This window comes from Rhinopithecus bieti, unplaced genomic scaffold (assembly GCF_001698545.2).
Source record: "Rhinopithecus bieti isolate Rb0 unplaced genomic scaffold, ASM169854v2 scaffold_5626, whole genome shotgun sequence".
Taxonomy (NCBI): Eukaryota; Metazoa; Chordata; class Mammalia; order Primates; family Cercopithecidae; genus Rhinopithecus; species Rhinopithecus bieti.
The window spans coordinates 8,111,709-8,128,970 of record NW_016805666.1 but is presented as its reverse complement, the minus strand read 5'-3'; the positions used below and the strand labels follow the sequence as shown (position 1 = coordinate 8,128,970).

The window sequence follows — 17,262 nt, the reverse complement described above, 5'->3', positions numbered from 1 at the left end:
TGTGTCATTCATACGGTATGAGAGAGTTAGGAGACGAGCTGAAGCCAGAAACTAGTGCCTGAAGGAAAATGGCTTAGTGCTTTTGACACAGTGTCTTCACATTGATACAGCTTTGCACTTTGAAATACAATTTCAGGTTTCAAGGCTTTTTCGTGCTGTTACCACCAGCAGTTTCATTTATATTAATTTTCTCAACTATTCTCTAATATCTTTACCACCCATTGTTAGAAATTAGGTGTTTCAAAGATTTTAGATTTCATAGATACATACTTCAAGCAACTCTTATTGGAATTTTGTTAGAAAAATTGTTTGGTTATTCCAAGTCTGAAATTTTCTAGTCTTTGACCTCAAACCCTCCTCCTTCCCCAGTGAGAAAAAAATTTCTATGATATAGTTTAGGTCAGTGGAGGTGTTTTTTGTTTGTTTTCCTTTTTCGTTTGTTTCTTTTGAGATAGGCGCTCTCTCTGTTACTCAGGCTAGAGTGCAGTGGAACAAACCCGTCTCACTGCAGACTTGACCACCTGGGCCTTAAATGACCCTCGCTCCTCAAGCCCTTCCTCATAGTGGGACTGCAGGCACAGGCCACCATGCCCAGCTAATTGTTTTTTCATTTTTTGTAGAGATGGGGTCTCACTATGCTGCCCAGGCTGTCCTCAAACTCCTGGGTTCAAGCAGTCCTCCTATTTCAGCCTCCCAAAGTACTGGGATTACAGGCATGAGCTACCATGCCTGACCTGAGATTTCCTAAGAACGTGACTATTACTGAACAGACTTCATCTCTTTTACAGTGCTAAAGCACATACTATTTTTGTGTGCATCTCTTTGGGTGCATGTCTGTTTCCCCACCCAAGTTTCTTGCGAGTAGAGATCATCCCTTTTTGTCTTTAACCTCCCAGTGACTAGCATAGTGCCTGGTGCATTCTTGATACTCAGTTAAAGAATAGCATCTTGATAACTATATTAGTAATATTTTCAAAGACCCATGTCTGAGTCCCAAGTAGATCTCATTATTGGATTGCTAATGGTTCTTGTGTCACATTTTCAGGATCAGTAATTGTTTTATAGAATTGATCTCAGACTTGATAATGAATCCACGAAAACTATTGAATGTGCTTGTGGCACAGTTTTTTCTTTTTCACTTAACATTTAAATTAGGATATGTTGTAGAGGGCAGTAAAGAATATATTTATGCTTACACATTTTTGGATAATATACAAGATGAATATTCCTAGTACTAGAATTGTTTAGTGTACAGTGACGTACATTTCCAAATGAGTATTATATTGAGATATTGAACTCCAGAACACGTGGTTTATTCAGCATATAAAATGTTTTAATTTATATATATTTTAAACTGTGTTATAACTTAGACATTTTTAATTGCTTAGATATTTTAAGTGTGTGTACATAAGTTGCTTACTCACTTGACTAAACCATTATGTGTTAAAACTTCTTTTTCTGCAGAGATGCAATTGAGAACAACATGGATTTTATGGGATTAATTATAATGCAGAACAAATTAAAGCAAGAAACCCCTGCAGTACTTGAAGATTTGCATAAAGCCAACATTCGCACCGTCATGGTCACAGGTTAGACTTTATCGAAGAACACAGAACAAAATGGAGTGTGACAGAGTTGAAGTTATACAATATTGAGGGATAATCAGTTATAAAATAATATTATATGTTCTATCGTGGTTTCAACCTAAGTTCTCTTTTAGCTCTGAATATTTTCCCAAGTGCAAGATAACTTTGTCATATTCTTTTTGAGGTCTACCAAATCCTATTTATAGAAAATATAGTAGAATAGTAAAAGTACATTGTAAAATTTAAACTTGAATCCTTTTGTTTTCTCTCTTTATTCATGTATTTCTTATACCACTTATTATACCTTATGTTATTTGTAGATTTGTTTTCTCTACTAGAATATAAGATTCTTGAGGGTTAGGATTACGTTTTACTCATGTTGGGGTCCTTTGCAATTTTTAGAACTGTCGAGTACATAGAAAATGATTAATAGATACTTGATAGCATGAAATTTTTATGTGTAAGATATTGTTTATTACCCTAGCTTGAATTCTGGTAAAGTAGCCTACTTTTTGTTTTTTGTTTTTTTTCTAGTACATCTAAGGGATTCTCCTGATGTTACTCTACGGTTAATAATATTAGATAACTCTTACTCCTTAGCTGTGTAAAATTGTGGTAGCTGGTTTTTGTTTTTTTCCTTAGCAGATAATCAGATTTAAGATACTTAATGGCACTTATGTGTTCAGTAAGACTAATATGGAGAAAGTCTGTATACATTTTTGTGTTTTAGACTCTTGAGATCTATCTAATAACATAATTTTACCGTATAACTCAAGATAACTAAGTCTGTTAACATCCCAGCAATTCTTAGTTCTTGTGTCTTCTCTGTCAAGGCACTTTTCACCCATTCCTTGTCCTCCTCTTTTATTTATTCATTTATTTTTAAATTGTTTCCCCCTTGCCAGAATATGACTTTGTACACCAAAAGTCATAGGAGGATATTCTTGGAAATAATGTGTGGAAATTGAGGAAAGAAATATCTCACTCTTCTGCTTTGGTAGCAGTGGGATCCACAAACCTTTGCCTGCTTCTCCTTTAAGATCCTGTTCTTGCTGCTCTTCTGTTCTTTCTTCTCATGACTGAGAAGTTGTCTCTCTTGTTTCTCAATTACATCTGTTCTTATTACCTTTGTTAACTTTTTGTTTTGTATAATCTTGCTTTTGTAATTCATCCTTTCCTATGGTATAGTGTTGGTGTTCTTGCACAGACCACTAGTCACTACAAAGTTATTTCGGTAAATACTTATTGAGCCACCTGATCTGTGTGTAGCGCTGTGCCAGGCATTGTGTAGATACAAATAGTGCATGACTGGAAAAGACTGAGAATTTATTTGGCTTTAACAATTGTGGATGAGATGTTGTCTTTAGCATATGCATGCTTGTATTATTTGAGGCTTCTTTTGTTAAGTACGCTCCAATTTTGTGATTTTTTTTTTTTTTTTTTTTTTTGAGACGGAGTCTCGCTCTGCTGCCCAGGCCGGAGTGCAGTGGCCGGATCTCAGCTCACTGCAAGCTCCGCCTCCTGGGTTTAAGCCATTCTCCTGCCTCAGCCTCCCGAGTAGCTGGGACTACAGGCGCCCGCCACCTCGCCCAGCTAGTTTTTTGTATTTTTTTAGTAGAGACGGGGTTTCACCGTGTTAGCCAGGATGGTCTCGATCTCCTGACCTCGTGATCCGCCCGTTTCGGCCTCCCCCAAAGTGCTGGGATTACAGGCTTGAGCCACCGCGCCCGGCCCAATTTTGTGATTTTTAAACTCTAAGGGGAAGAACCATACATTATCGTGATTCCGCCAGCCCAGTCGTGGAGACTGTAGTAGATTCTCAGCAAGTACTTGTTTGATAACGTTCACGTTTCCATTTTAATTTTAATGCATTTAAAATACTTTGAAAATTAGGTGACAATATGTTGACTGCTGTCTCTGTGGCCAGAGACTGTGGAATGATTCTACCTCAGGATAAAGTGATTATTGCTGAAGCATTACCTCCAAAGGATGGGAAAGTTGCCAAAATAAATTGGCATTATGCAGACTCCCTCACACAGTGCAGTCATCCATCAGCAATTGCCTCAGAGGTAAGGTCAAAATTGATTGTCCCTTTTAAAGTTTGTTGGTTTAAATTTAGTCTGGAAAAAAAAAAAGTGGTGCATTAAAACACAGTAAAGCAAAAACTAAATGAAAACAGAAGTCTGGGCTATTTTTTCAGAGATTATATTTCATTAGGACTGGGGCAGACCCAGGAATCTCAATGTTCAAATTTTGATATTTAGCTGAGATGAGAAGCATAGTTTTAAAGTATAAGAATTCCAGATGTTTATCATATTCTTCAAATAACTAGTGATAAATGATGCAGGTGGTCCATCATACTCAGTTCATGCATCGTTTCAAATTGAAACTGATATTTAATTGAGTTTCTTTTTACTTTGAATAAATGTCAGGCTTTCAGTATGTTGTGGAACATATCAAATGAAAGAATTCAGTTTTAGAACAAATATGTTTAAAATAGAATTGTTTTTACTTGGTTTGGTTGCCTAAATATTGTTCCCAATGTCTCATACACAGGCTATTCCAGTTAAATTGGTCCATGATAGCTTAGAGGATCTTCAAATGACTCGTTACCATTTTGCAATGAATGGAAAATCATTTTCAGTGATACTGGAGCATTTTCAAGACCTTGTTCCTAAGGTAAGTAATTTGGGTGTATGTATGTGTTCACATGACTACATCGTGAGCAATATTTTTAAGAAATGTATTTGATTTTTTTCCAGTTGATGTTACATGGCACCGTGTTTGCTCGTATGGCACCTGATCAGAAGACACAGTTGATAGAAGCATTGCAAAATGTTGAGTAAGTATTGGTGTCTTTTTTGTTTTTGGTTTTGATGAATTATAGTTTAATTTCAGCATCAGAAAATAATTTTATATATGTTTCTTATACTAATATTTCATATTTATATAATTGGGATCTGTAAGGTAGACGAGAACTTTAAGTGCCTCTTTAAAAAAGTCTCATAGGCTTTTTATTTAGCTAAAGTACAGTAGCCACAGTTTTTTCTCCAGGTGCTACCTATGACTTCATTCTTTCAGGTGCTCTACCTTGATAGAAGTGGCTAATCATTTTAGTAAACAGTTATGTTTCAGGTTATTAAGGGATAAATTTTCACTGATAAATTTAAAAGTAGCCATACTAAAGACTGTAGGCACAAGCGCTTTGCTCTGAAGATGAGGAAATTGAGACACCAAAATGATTTGCCAATAATGTGACAAATAGGACAATAACCTAGCTCATTTCACTTGCGGTCTGGTGCTGTTTGCAAAGCAGCACGCCTGTGTTCATTATAATAAAAAGATTCAGTAGTTCCACTGGGGGAATCTTGGTGTGTTAGCTCTTGATAATACTGTAATAGAAAAATCTTAATAAGTTTAAATGTTTTGTAGTTTAAGAAATTAATTAAAATCTTAACATTGTTTTGTCTCTTAGTTATTTTGTTGGGATGTGTGGTGATGGTGCAAATGATTGTGGCGTAAGTATAGTTTTTGTGATTTACTTTTGTAGTTCTTACTCTAGCCTAAATCATATTCACAAAACTTAACCAGTTGTCTTAAAATTATTAGGCTTTGAAGAGGGCACACGGAGGCATTTCCTTATCAGAGCTCGAAGCTTCAGTGGCATCTCCCTTCACCTCTAAAACGCCTAGTATTTCCTGTGTGCCAAACCTTATCAGGTAGTACAAATTACAATCTTTCTCATCCCTTTTCTCCTGCTCTAATAATACAGAAGAGAAAATTACAAAAAGTCATGTGAATTTGTTTAATATTAGCAGATTAGCACATTTGAGCTATAACTTATTAGTAACAGATTGATTGCTACTCCTCATTTGGTTTAGTTCTTTTGGTGGATGTGAGCACTTTGTTGTAGCCATTGAATGTTGATGTTCATGTGTCAAGATAAATTGTGGTTTGGAAAAGGAGTTTAAAATGCTTTTATTCATATGCCAGTATTTGATTTCTTTTCGCAGAGAAGGCCGTGCTGCTTTAATAACTTCCTTCTGTGTGTTTAAGTTTATGGCATTGTACAGCATTATCCAGTACTTCAGTGTTACTCTCCTGTATTCTGTGAGTATTAACTGTGTGCAGAGATAACACTTAATGTGCACAGTAAATTAAGATGTTATGTTTGATTTTGAGTGCATCCATTAGTAATTGTTAATGTGAGTAGTACCTATAAATGTACCTTCAATTTACTGTAGTTTGAGTAGCAGATTGAAAAAGTTAAAATGAGAAAAGATGTTTCAACAGTGGTTTGTTGAATTTGGGGAATGGTTTGCATTTGGAGAAAAAGTATAAGCAGCAATGGCCACAGGTACCCTGTCAGATTTTATAATCAAAGTGTTCCGACATCCTAAAGACTCATGGTGACACTATCCCATTTTATCATTTGTAGAAAGTATCAGAAGGGATGGTATTAGATGAGGATACTAATTTACAACGTTGAATATTTTGAGTAAATGTTAGTGTTTTCTTTTCGCCAAAAAACCGTGTTGGCCAGGATGGTCTCGTCTCTTGACCTCGTGATGCGCCTGCCTCGGCCTCCCAAAGTGCTGGGATTACAGGTGTGAGTCACCGCGCCTGGCCTAGTGAACGAATTTTAAGGAGATGCCTTTTATACTAATATACTAAATCAAATATTTGCAAATATATATTATAGTTAATTTCAGAGACACATATATTTCAATTTTTAAGCAGGTCCAAGTGTCATTTTGAAGTTGTCATTTTTGGGAAAATCCAAACTATTAATAAAACCTGGGGACACTATAAAATAATTCCAAAACCTAATAATGTTTTAAAATTACTTCTATAGATCTTAAGTAACCTAGGAGACTTCCAGTTTCTCTTCATTGATCTGGCAATCATTTTGGTAGTGGTATTTACAAGTGAGTATTTTGCTTTGCTATTGATTTTTAAAGTGTATGAAATTCTGATGTGTGACTTACGAAATTTTTGTAAATTTACATCAACAGTTGTAACATAGCTCACACCTCTCCAGATTCCTTGTAAATATATTTACCAGCTGTTTATATCTTGCCCCAATTTTTTTTATTGTTCTGTCTCTTGTTTTTTTCCCTGAAATATTTGAAAATAAGTTTTGAGTCAGTATGCTCTTTTGCCTCTGACAATTTTAGTGTATATTTTCTAAAAGCAAAACCATTGTTTTATGTAACTAAATACAGTTGTAAAGATCAGGAAATTTAACATTGATGTAATATTATCTGGTCCAAAACCCATATTCAGGTTTTGTCATTTGTCTCAACAATGTCCTTTATGCCTATTTTCCCATAGTCTCCTAGATTAGAACAAAAAATATCTTCAGACATTGCCACATACTCCCTTGGGGTGCAAAAATCCTCTGGTGGAGAACCACTTACCTTTAGTAGGTGATAAAACTAGTGAAAGTTTGATAGGGAGCAGGATTTTCACAATCTCAAAGTATCTTTTCACAAGGTGTTGGTTACAAAGGGAAAAATAGAAATTTCTTTTTTTTTTTTTTTGAGACAGAGTTTGGCTCTGTCACCCAGCCTGGAGTGCAGTGGCACGATCTCAGCTCACTGCAACCTCTGCCTCCCGAGTCCAAGCAATTCTCCTGCCTCAGCCTCCTGAGTAGCTGGGATTACAGGTGCATACCACCATGCCCGGCTAATTTTTATATTTTTAGTAGAATCGGGGTTTCACCATGTTGGCCAGGCCGGTCTCTAACTCCTGACCTCAAGTGATCTATCCGCCTCGGCCTCCCAAATTGCTGGGATTACAGGCATGAGCCACTGTGCCCAGATGAAAAATAGAAACTTTATAGTGGAAAACTTGTGTTGTATACCACCTTAATAAGTAATGAAAGCCTTTTTAAAAACTGTTTCTGCTGTGTTTATATTGCTTCAAACATTGTTAATATTGTAAGAGGAAGAAGTATGTATTATTTTAACTGTAGTTTTGCAATTAAAAGATTCAGAAAATAATGGTCTCTTAAATATATGAGATGATCAACTTTATAGTTACTGTGTTTATATTTAGTTTTACTATTTTTTTAATTTAAAATTATTTATTTATTTATTTATTTTTTGTAGAAATGGGGTTTCACTATGTTGCCCATGCGAGTCTCAAACTCTTGGGCTCAAGTGATCCTCCCACTATGGCCTCCCAAATTGCTGGGATTACAAGCATGAGCCACCATGCCTGGCCTAGTTTTACTTTTATTTGTTAATATTACTGCTGAATTTCAATAGAAATGTAAAAATTCTTCCTGAGGCATTTTTCAAAAAGCCTACACTGTTTACTTTTACAGATTATGTAAATGTGTACGATATGTGACTTGGTTTTGGAGATTTGTTATATTAAAGAGTTGCTAGGCAAAACAAATTTTGAAGTTCATAAATGAATCTAGTTATGCCTTATGTAGTGACAGATGAATGTAGATACAAACCTTTCCTCTTTTTCTTTTCAATATAGTGAGTTTAAATCCTGCCTGGAAGGAACTTGTAGCACAAAGACCACCTTCGGGTCTTATATCTGGGGCCCTTCTCTTCTCCGTTTTGTCTCAGATTATCATCTGCATTGGATTTCAATCTTTGGGTTTTTTTTGGGTCAAGCAGCAACCTTGGTATGAAGTGTGGCATCCAAAATCAGAGTAAGTTGGTCAATCTGTGTAAAAATCTATATAAAATATGTGCAACATGTATGATATAAAAATGAGTGTAGAAGTTTATATAAAAGTTTGTGCCAGGTGCGATGGCTCACACCTGTAGTCCCAGTACTTTGGGGAGGCCGAGGCAGGTAGATCACTTGAGACCAGGAGTTCGATTAGTTGAGACCAGGAGTTCGAGACCAGCCTGGTTAACATGACGAAACCCCGTCTCTACTAAAAATACAGAAATTAGCCAGGTATGGTGGTGCCTGTCTGTAATCCCAGCAACTTGGGAGACTTGAAGCAGGAGAATCACTTGAACCTGAGAGGCAGAGGCTGCAGCGAGCCAAGAGATTGTTTTTTGAGACAAAGTTTGCATGCCGACTGCTTTAAACACTTGCATAATTTGGCCTGTGTTTGCCTGTATATCACGGTCACTCCTGTCTTTGGGGAGATGTTCAGGCAAAAACCTAATAATCACTACCAAGATGGGGATCTTAGATCAGTTTCTTAATATTGAGCGTTACTTATCTGTAAAATAAGAAAGTTGGAATTAATCTCTGGGGCCTCTTCTAAACCCAGAGTGTTTTGTACTTCTAATCTCTCTTCCCCCAGTTTAGGAAATGGCATTTTGAAACTTATGGGGAAAAATAAATTAGGTGCATTTGCTATTTGTAGAGTGTAGAGTGCTCTATAGATCACAAATTATAACATCATTTTAGTTAAACGTGTTAATTTTGTAGAATTAAATTTTCAGATGTAAACATTTATTTCTAGTTTGCTTAATTGAAGGGTATTATCTTTAAACATTTTAGAAGATTTTAAGAGATTTAACATTACATTTTTTATGTGTGCATAAAAACACTGCACATGAGAAAAAGAAAAGAGGTGGAATTCTCTTGAGAATCTTTTCATAGTTCACTTGCAGCATCATCTGTTAATGTTAATCACATTTTGTGAGCACTTACTTGTGTTTATAGTTAATGCTTCAGTAATGATCGTTTGGGACTTCTCATAATTAGTTGTTTGTGTGCCTCATGGTCCTGCCTACCTGAAAGTAGAAATGAGGGAGAGCCACAACTGGAGGATACTGAGGGCCATCAAGCACTGGGGGCTTGCTAGGCATTTGCACAAGTCATCCTACTAGTCCCCATGTCAACTTGTGATGTAGGTACCAACACTGACCAGCGAGGAGGTAGGCTCAGAGAGAGTAAATACTGTTTCCTCAGTTCACGCTGAAAAGTGATAGAGCTTGGGTCAAGCCCATTGTCTGTCTGCTTTTACTCTGCTAAAATTCCTGCCAAAATTAAAAAACTGAGGGAGGCTTATTAAATATTTCTTACTTGATTCTAATTTTTTAAGTGATCGAGATGTCTGACTGAAGAGAAAACCCTTCATACTCTTTGTACCTTTGTACCTGTTTTATATATCTTATTTTGATATTGTTGGACCTTTTGCTATAAATATCATCATATTTCTGTTTGTTATGATAGTGATTCAGGGCTATTAAGGTAAGATTGATTTCTTTTGGGAAATGAGTATTATGTTTACTAATGCAAGCATTTTTTGCATGTGTTCTAGTGCTTGTAATACAACAGGAAGCCTGCTTTGGAATTCTTCACACTTAGACAATGAAACCGAACTTGATGAACATAATATACAAAATTATGAAAATACCACAGTATTTTTTATTTCCAGTTTTCAGTACCTCATAGTGGCAATTGCCTTTTCAAAAGGAAAACCCTTCAGGCAACCTTGCTACAAAAATTGTAAGTTTGGCATTTATTGTGATTTCCACCCTGCCTTGCCCCTTTAAAACTAATGTAGAAGAGAATAATTATAACTGTCTTTTCCACAGTAAACCAGATCTTCACAGATAGAATGAACTTAGTGATTTAGATGTTTACTGTTTTGTTTTACTTTCATTGGTAATTGCCACCCTAAATTTAAAGTTAAAGTCACCAGTGTTAAACACTGTTGTTTTTCACATCCTACTGCCTCTGGCTGCAGCTTTTATTTCTGCAACCCATTGCGGAGGGAGTTAGGATTGGAAGCAGAGACAGAGGTTCCTCAACCCCTTGCGGAGGGAGTTAGGGTTGGAAGCAGAGACAGAGGTTCCTCAACCCCTTGCGGAGGGAGTTAGGGTTGGAAGCAGAGACAGAGGTTCCTCAGTTGGAACAGTAGGTATTACACTTTCCTCCGGTGCAGGCTGCATAGCATCGGCCGTCTTCTTCATTTCCGACACCGGTACGGCCTGTGTTCACCTCTGGGATTTTTCGTTTCTAGTATCTTTGCTACTGAAGAAAGGGTCATTCAGCACAGGCTGAATGGGGGCCTGTGCCCTTGTGGACTTGTCTATGGCAGTAGAATATACCATTTTGATTGATCAAAATTAGAGTTTATGGAAAAAATCAGTTACTACATATAAATTGCCAATTAAAAAAAATGGAGAACACACTAATATATGGAACAACTTTTAGACTTCTGCAGTATCTTGGAGCGAATAGCAATTATTCTTTTGCTGTAGTTATGACGAGGTGGCAGTGTTCTAGTTGGCAAGATGCCAGGTCACAGGTATCGGTATGTCGTAGGAGTCACAACTGTTAGTGTCTCTGTCTCATATTAGCATTTATAAGGCATTTTCTCATACGTTATCTTATTTGTCACTTCTACCCTGTTGGTTTGTAGGGCAAGTTTTATTACTTTATATTTTGGACAGGTAAGATTAAAATCTGATCTTACTGGTAATTTTTCCTTTATTTGCCCCCTTTTTGGAACTGATGTTTCTTATTTTAAAAATTACTATATTATTATTTATTAGTTATATATTGCTATATAACTATACTAATGACTGTTACTAAGAACTGTAAAAAAAACTAAAAAATAACTGTGTTATTATTTATTAGTTATATATTGCTGTATAACCATACTAATACCTGTAGTACTAAGAACCGTATTAGAACCATGCTTTGGGATGAAAAACCTTCCATAGAAGGTTTGCTCACGGTATTTCTAAAAGGATTTTTTACTACAGATAACTTATTATAAGGTGAATTTAATCATTAACATTGGTATATGTTTTATTTTTAGTTCAACATTTTAAATTTCAAGGAAATATTGAACACATTTAAGAGTAGCTAAAACATCTATGAAAAAACATTGCTTTTTTTTTTTTTATTTGAAGAAAACTGGTATTCAGACTGGTTTGCAAGCAAAACAGCTCTATCAAGAAAGTTAATTTTAGAGATCTACCCTATCCACACTGTTAAAATTAAAAAAGAGAAAGGGAAAATATTAGTTGCCTGTTTCTAAAATGCATCTTCTATATGTTTGGAAAACTTTTTTAAAAAGGGTTAAGAAATTTTGTAGTCTCGTTTAATTTCCAATTTACTAGAATAAATAATAAACACTATTGTTGGCCCCTGGATGATTTAAAAATGTATTACTATATTTAGCAGAAATATAAGCATAAAACTCGATTGCCTTTCCTATTATGAGCTAGTGTACTTCTCTCAGTGGGTAAACAGAAGCACTTTCTGTTATAAAACATGCCTTCTCAAAAGCACAAAAGGAGCAGTACGGTTGATGCAGGCATTCTGCTAGTTTTCACCTCTTGTCTGTCTGTCACGGGAGTCCATGCAGCGTCCTTTGCTAGGACCTGCCAGTTGTTGCTCTCTATAAATGGTGTGTAATGTGTTAAATGTATTTTGAAATTACATTTTTAAGAATTAATCTCATCCTTAGGCATTTAAGGAACTCTCTTTTGAGTTTTTTTCCTTGTACTGGTTCACTTTCAATCTAAATTAAACTTACTTCAGTCTGTGTGGTTCTCTGTTTTCAACTTGAGCTTCACTGTTAACGTTTTCTCATTCAGCTGCTTTCATTTCAAGGGTGATATGCACTTAATTCTTAACACTCTCCTTTAACTAGTCATGATTTCTTGGATTTGGCTTCAATTTTTAATGCAGTTTCTTGTTGGATCAGCCCTACAGTTTATTGCTTGTGCTACCCAATCCCTTTGTCTATCTATGAAGGCATTACTACTGAATTGCCAGTATCTTTCCTATTCAGGGCTTGTGTATCTTTTTCCTATTCATCTAGCATGCCTAAATTGGTTGAAGCAGTTCAGATACCTAGAGGCCCTACAGAATAAGGTGACCTTTAAAAGACATAACTGGATGAGGGAGAGGGATAGGAATAAAAAGGCTTAAGATTTGTGGCTGTAGGTTAGTTAGTCCTAGTTATTGTTTGGGGAAGGAACAAAGAGATATATATTAGGGATGAATATTGTATGTGTGTCTACCTTATTTCAGAGTCACTAAGGAGAATATGAAGGAAATCCTTTCTGGTACCTTATTTTGATACCATAGTCCATCGGTGGGATCTGGTATCATGAACAGCACATCATATGTTGCCACAGCTGAAAAATATTTCATAATAATTTCAATTTAATGTTGCTATATACTTTGAATACTTAAAAATCTACTATTTCCTACAGAATCTTTATATCCCCATTTTATAGATAAAATAATTTGACTGTAAATGACTTGTTCGGATTCACAGAGCTTTGTGGAAGAATCAATCTAAAACAATCTAAATCTTAAGGAACACCCTTGTCCCTGGCCTGCAATCACCAGTGACACACAATTTGTGTTGATAACTGTCTTCTGGTGAAGAATGTTTATTTTACACGTTAGTAGAATTACTAAGCCATTGCTTATAATGCTAGGAGAATCTAGGAGCTGAGAGCATAGTCTACGAGAAATTCATACCTCTCTAAAGTGAATACCTAATTCTTCTATTCTTGGTTGAAATCCTTATTGATTTTAAAATTTGGTATGATTATATGTCTACCAGCCATCCTTCTCCCCTGTCACTTAGTGTCTTTTTTGAACAGTGCCTTTTTTTTTCTCCAGGCTAAACAAAGATAGATTCAGTTACTTATTTTCTCTTTCACATGGAAATCTTGGCAGATTTTTAGAGGTGGGATCCAAGAGGTGGCTGTGGGAGAGACATGAACATTTGAGAAACAAACATTGTTTAGGTAGATGTAAAGACACTTCTGTGCTTGAGTAAGTTATTTTTTTTTGTTTGTTTTTTGGCCAACAACGCACATGTCAAGAACCAGGCGCAAATCTCTTTTTGCTGTGGTTTGAAAACTGCAGTCGGATTTGAAAAACATGCAATATGAGTATTACTTCATTGAAATTCTTTTTTAGTCTCTTTGTTTCTCTCTGCCATTTATATTCTGACCATTGCTTTTGTACTTTTCTGATTTTGTCTTCTTTTCTGTTTTTATATACTTCCAACCACCACTTTCTAAACACTTTTTCCTTATCTGACCATAACTACTTAAGTGACCATAGAACTTATATGATACCTTAGTTGCTGCATTTGTGAAACAGGGTGTCACATTTCCTATTTACAGTGTAGTAGAATTGCTTTTTACCCAATATAGGTCCCACCTTTTTTTTTCTTTCTTTTTTTTTTTTTTTTGAGATGGAGTCTCGCCCTGTCGCCCAGGCTAGAGTGCAGTGGCGTGATCTCAGCTCACTGCCAGCTCCACCTCCCGTGTTCACGCCATTCTCCTGCCTCAGCCTCCCAAGTAGCTGGGACTACAGGCACCCGCCACCATGCCTGGCTAATTTTTTATATTTTTAGTAGAGACAGGGTTTCACCGTGTTAGCCAGGATGGTCTCGATATCCTGACCTCATGATCCGCCGGCCTCGGTCTCCCAGAGTGCTGAGATTATAGGCGTGAGCCACCACACCTGGCCCCATGTTTTTCTTAATCCTTTTGGTCAGTGGCGCATAGTAAAAAAAGTGTCTCCACTTTTGGTATAAGTGTTCGTGTAAGTTTCAGCTTAAGCTACTAAAACTATGTATATATACCCCTACACACTGGTATATATAAACATAAGAATGATTAATATATAGTATAGTTTCTGTAGAATGATAAATATTTACCTGTAGTTTTGAATTGATATTAACGAAGTTTATATTTACAAATAACTTCCACGTTTAAAAGTAGCACTGAGACCCTTCATTTCCAGTCAGTAGAAGGAGAGTGACTTCTTTACCCAGTCTGGAGGCTTCGTGGTAAAGTTTTTGTATGTGGTCTTAGGAAAGTTTGAGTTTGAAGTGGAGTTCAAATAGGAACTTGTAAATAAATGTCCAGATCAAAGGAAAACGGGAAAAAGTTTGGGCTATCAATATAATTAGGACATTTTGGAGCCGCTTTTATGGCTTATTATTCTACAAGTATATGCTTATATACATGCATGTGTATGTGTGTATGTACACACTTCAGAAAATGGCCAGGAGCAAGCAGTTTGGTTTTTGAGTTAGAAAAGTGAGACAAAGTACTACTGGGTGGATTTGCTGTTCCCAGCTCCCATAGCAAGCCATAAGGTCAGCTCACTTTAAAAAATAGTAGATCAACTCGGTCTCTTGGCTTTTGGCTTTTTCTGTGAAACATTTTCACAGTGTAAATCAGTGAAGAAATGGGATTCACTTATGAGAAATATATTCACATTTAGGTTAGAATGCCTCTGTTTAGGATTAAGACATACCTAATACTGAAAATAAGTGTTATTCAGCATTTTTACAATCAATAGTAATTGTCATTGAATACATGTTTTAAATGATAATCTCATTTTGCCACACATAGTTTAGTCTCTTATTTGTACATTATATATTGACTTTACTATCTTACAAAGTAGCTATCCGTTTGGGCAACATGCAGATGTCCATGAAGGTCTGAGTCTTGTTTTTTTAAGTGCTGATTATTTTCTGAAGTACTTTTACGGTTAAAGCTAATGGAGTTTAAATATAACATCACATCGTGTATATGAATCTTTTGGGTGCCCTGAACAATGTCTCGTACTCTAGGAAATAACAGAGCACATACTTTATTTCATCAGCTGAAGTGAAAGTATTCAGAACCAGAGTTAGAAATGATAGTATGCCAGTTGTTATTGGATGCCTTTTTATATAAAGGAATTTCCTAATTTACTTGTTTTACTTGTACTTTCTTTTCCAGATTTTTTTGTTTTTTCTGTGATTTTTTTATATGTTTTTATATTATTCATCATGTTGTATCCAGTTGCCTCTGTTGACCAGGTTCTTCAGGTAAGACTTAAGCACATCATTTATTTGGGGAAAAAGACTAACCTGTATACGTTTCTTTTTTTCCAGGATCTCTTCTTTTTATATATTCTATTCTAAGATGCTGTTATATTAACTCAGAGATACTCTACAAAGAAAAAAGAACCTAATTAAAATAGCAACTTTTATTAGCTATACCTGTTTAATCTCTGCTTCTGGTTCCATTTTCATTTGTCTGCAAACAAATTAAATAGCCCTTGGTCTTTACAAACAAAAAAGCGTTGATCCTGGTACCTGTTCCTCCTCTCTTCTCTACCAGTCTGCTGCTTGAATAGTCTGCACATGCTCCCTTTTGTTTTTTGGCCATTTAGTTCTTCATTCTTTTCATTAAAAACTTTCTGAGTAATGAAATACTTCTTTTTCATACGAAAGAATATGCGCACATATTTAAGTTGTTAACTGTAATTAAAACATGATAAAGAAATAACACCCTGAGTGTATCATCCAGCCTAAAAAAATGAACATTACCTGAGCACAAGTCAGTGACAAAAGAAAACAAAAAAAGGTATCATTGCCAATCAATAAGGCACTCTCATGTACCTGTTTCGATGATTTTTCCTGTCATTCCCTGTTTTCATTATATACTTACCATGTATGTTTGTAGTCATAAAAGATAGTTTTGTGTGCTCTTGAACTTTATGAAAATGTTAACTTGTTCCCTTTTTTCTGTGACTTGCATTCTCCCATCAACATTGTTTGTTGATACATGTATTTTATTTTCACTGCGTTATAGTATACAATTGTAGGAATATATTAAATTCATTTCTTCATCCTCTGTTGGTAAATATTTACTGAACATATTGCTGCTATGAACATATTTTTACATGTCTTTCAGTGTATGGGGGTAAGTAATAGTGTACCAGAGTGGAGTAGGAGTGGTTTATCCCAGGTACAAGCAGTGAGACAGTGGTGCGATGCTGTAGAGAATTTGCAAAAAGTAATTAAGCCCAGTAGAAGTCCATCTGCTTTTTAAATATTGCCATGTGCTGGTAATTCCAAACACTTGCGGTGGTAGTATAGTCCTTCCACTAGTACCCCTGGCAAACCACTAGGGACAGAAGTTTCCTCTGGTGAATCTGGTATCATGATGAGCATGTACTGCTCTTCAGCTACCGTGTGCCAAGTTGTTTTCCAAAGTGATTTTATCAGTCGTCCATCAGGGTTTGACATCCTGTTGTTTCACATCATTGCCAACACTTCATCTTGTCTAGTGGGTGTAAAATGTTACATCATGATGGTTTTACTTTGCCAATTAACTTTACTAATGGAGTTGAGCATTTTTTCATATGTTTAATGGCCATTTTAATTTTCTCTGTGAACTGCCTATTCATGCCTTTGGCCAATATTTTCTACTAGGATGTTGCCTTTTTTTAAAACTTAGTTTTCAGAGTTCTTAATGTGTTATATTTGACTGTATAGTGATAAATATCTTCTCCCAGTTTGTGGCCTGTCTTTTTACTTTGTTTACAATACCTGTTTTTAAAAAACAAATTTATAATCTGACAAGGCAAATTTATTAATTTCTTTATTTGTTCCTTGTGTCTCAGTTTGGCAGACTTGTCCATCTCAGAGTTATAAAGATACTCTCACATTTGGTCTTTAATCCATCTGGAATTAATTTTATGTATAGCTTTTGAATAGGGATCATATTTCTTTTTCTTTTTTCTCTTACGCATACCCATTTGTTTCAGCAATTGCTTATTGAAGTTTGTCTTTTCCCGCTGATATTCAGTGATACCATTGTCCTATATCAGTTTCCTTCCTTCCGTCCGTCCGTCTTTCCTTCCTTCCTTCCTTCCCTCCCTCCCTCCCTCCCTCTTTCCTTCCTTCCTTCCTTCC

The 17,262-nt window shown here is 35.8% G+C and overlaps 1 protein-coding gene across 8 annotated transcripts in view; it reads left to right on the top strand.

Annotated features, from left to right (window-relative positions):
- ATP13A3 (ATPase 13A3) overlaps positions 1 to 17,262 on the top strand; it is an 87,023-nt gene that overhangs the window by 55,568 nt on the left and 14,193 nt on the right. For all 8 annotated transcript variants that reach the window (XM_017873467.1, XM_017873468.1, XM_017873462.1 and 5 more), the window contains 11 exons: positions 1,465 to 1,589; positions 3,480 to 3,655; positions 4,143 to 4,265; positions 4,349 to 4,428; positions 5,062 to 5,104; positions 5,196 to 5,305; positions 5,600 to 5,696; positions 6,442 to 6,514; positions 8,082 to 8,259; positions 9,838 to 10,025; positions 15,299 to 15,387. In XM_017873467.1, the coding sequence (XP_017728956.1) occupies positions 1,465 to 1,589; positions 3,480 to 3,655; positions 4,143 to 4,265; positions 4,349 to 4,428; positions 5,062 to 5,104; positions 5,196 to 5,305; positions 5,600 to 5,696; positions 6,442 to 6,514; positions 8,082 to 8,259; positions 9,838 to 10,025; positions 15,299 to 15,387 (1,282 nt within the window). The remainder of the gene's footprint in view (positions 1 to 1,464; positions 1,590 to 3,479; positions 3,656 to 4,142; positions 4,266 to 4,348; positions 4,429 to 5,061; positions 5,105 to 5,195; positions 5,306 to 5,599; positions 5,697 to 6,441; positions 6,515 to 8,081; positions 8,260 to 9,837; positions 10,026 to 15,298; positions 15,388 to 17,262) is intronic.